The sequence below is a fragment of the Eimeria mitis genome, genomic scaffold (genome assembly GCF_000499745.2).
Source record: "Eimeria mitis Houghton genomic scaffold, Emh_scaff3689, whole genome shotgun sequence".
Classification (NCBI taxonomy): Eukaryota; Apicomplexa; class Conoidasida; order Eucoccidiorida; family Eimeriidae; genus Eimeria; species Eimeria mitis.
Genome location: NW_013572030.1, coordinates 1 through 1,834, shown reverse-complemented (window position 1 = coordinate 1,834; position 1,834 = coordinate 1). Strand labels below are relative to the sequence as shown.

The window sequence follows — 1,834 nt, the reverse complement described above, 5'->3', positions numbered from 1 at the left end:
GCGAGAGAACAACACCGAGAGCAGCTGCTGCTCCTATACACAAATATATAATAAATTATATTATTTATTTTTATTTTATTTTTGTTTTATTTTTTATTTTATTTTTTATTTTATTTTATTTTATTTTATTTTATTTATTTCACAAGCAAATACACAAAAGTATGCATTTATAGAACAGCCGCCAACTTGAATCGACAGAGGGAGCAGCAGCAGCAGCAGCAGCAGCAGCAGCAGCAACAGCAGCAGCAGCAACAGCAGCAGCAGCAGCAGCAGCAGCAGTAATAACTGCGATGCTAGAGCGCATCAGCAGAAACAGCAACACCAACAGCAACAGCAGCAGCAGCAGCAACAGCAGCAAGAGGAGCAGCAGCAGCAGCAGCAGCAGCAACAGGAACAGTAACATCAGCAGCAAGAACAGCAGCAACAGCAGCAGCAGCAGCAGCAGCAGCAGCAAGACATAAAAAAGGATGTAATAAATCAATTGTTTTCTGCTGCAGCAGCAAATGTTTAAAAATAATATTTTTTTTTGTGTCTTCGGTAGGCAGCTTTCTGCTGCTGCGCCAGCTGCTGCTGCAGTAGGGAATGCTAAGACCTTGGGTAGGGGCTGGAGCCTATCCTTCCCTGCTACCTTCTGCAGCAGCAGCAGCAGCAGCAGCAGCAGCAGCAACAGCAGCAGAAGCAACGCTAACAGGAGGAGCAGCAACAGCAGCAGCAACGCCAAGAGCAGCATCAACGCGAACAGCAGCAGCAGCAGCAGCAACATCCCCAGCAGCAGCAACAGCACCACCTCTAGCAGCAGCAGCAGCAGCATAGACAGCACCAACAGCAGCAGCAGCATCAGCAACAGCAGCAGCAGCATAGATAGCTGCAGCAGCATTGACAGCCCCAGCAGCAGCAGCAGCAGCAGCAGCAGCCCGAGCAGCAGCAGCAACATCCCCAGCATCGACAGCACCACCACCACCAGCAGCAGCATCGACAACCCCACCACCAGCAGCAGCAGCACCACCAACAGCAGCAGCAGCAGCAGCAGCAGCAGCAGCAGCGTGGACGTGCTGCGTACAAGCAGCAGCAAGTGTATGGGTCTGCTGCCGGTGGGTAAGGTGTTAGCGATGCGGGGTGTATGCTCGCGGGGAGAAGCAGAATACATGCATGCATGCGGTCTGCTGCTGCTGCAGCAGCAGAAGCTAGACAAACGTCAGGTGTATGTACACCCCAATGCACCCATACACCTCAGCAGCAGAGCGCAGCTGCTGCTGCAGCAGCAGCAAACCATTATACTTAATAAACCAATACACTTTCTTGCATGCAAGACAGATCAACAGGTATTCTGTTTTTTTTTTTTTTGGTTTTTTATTTTTTTACCTTTTGTTTTTTTTGTTTTTTATTTTTTTATTTTTTTGGTTTTTGTTTGTTTATTTCTTTTTTGTTTCTTCGTTGTCTCCTTTTTATTTATTTTTTTTTGTTTTTTGTTTGTCTCCTTTTCATTTATTTTTGTTTTTTATTTGTCTCCTTATTTATTTTTATATATTTATATTTATTTGTATATATTTATTTATTTATTTCTTTTTCTTTATTTGTTGTATTTTTTTCCTTTTTTTTTTATTTTGTCTATTCATTACTTAATTAGATAACTAATACATTTATATAAAAACAAAAAAATAAATAAATAAACAAATAAATAAATAAATAAATAAATAAACAAATAAATAAATAAATAAATAAATATTTTTTATTTTTTTTTGTTGCTGCAGGCTGCAGGGGGTCGCAGCAGCAGCAGCAGCAGCAGCAGCAGCAAAAGAAAAAAAGAAATTAATTTAAATTTGAGAAGGAAAAT

At 41.7% G+C, this 1,834-nt stretch overlaps 1 protein-coding gene across 1 annotated transcript; it reads left to right on the top strand.

Annotated features, from left to right (window-relative positions):
- Positions 1-503: 503 nt before the first annotated feature.
- Positions 504-1,813, top strand: EMH_0068520 (uncharacterized protein; the record flags this gene model as incomplete). Its single annotated transcript, XM_013498748.1, has 2 exons — positions 504-1,095; positions 1,752-1,813. 2 exons carry the CDS (start codon positions 504-506, stop codon positions 1,811-1,813), a joined length of 654 nt encoding a protein of 217 aa, XP_013354202.1.
- Between the last annotated feature and the right edge of the window lie 21 nt (positions 1,814-1,834).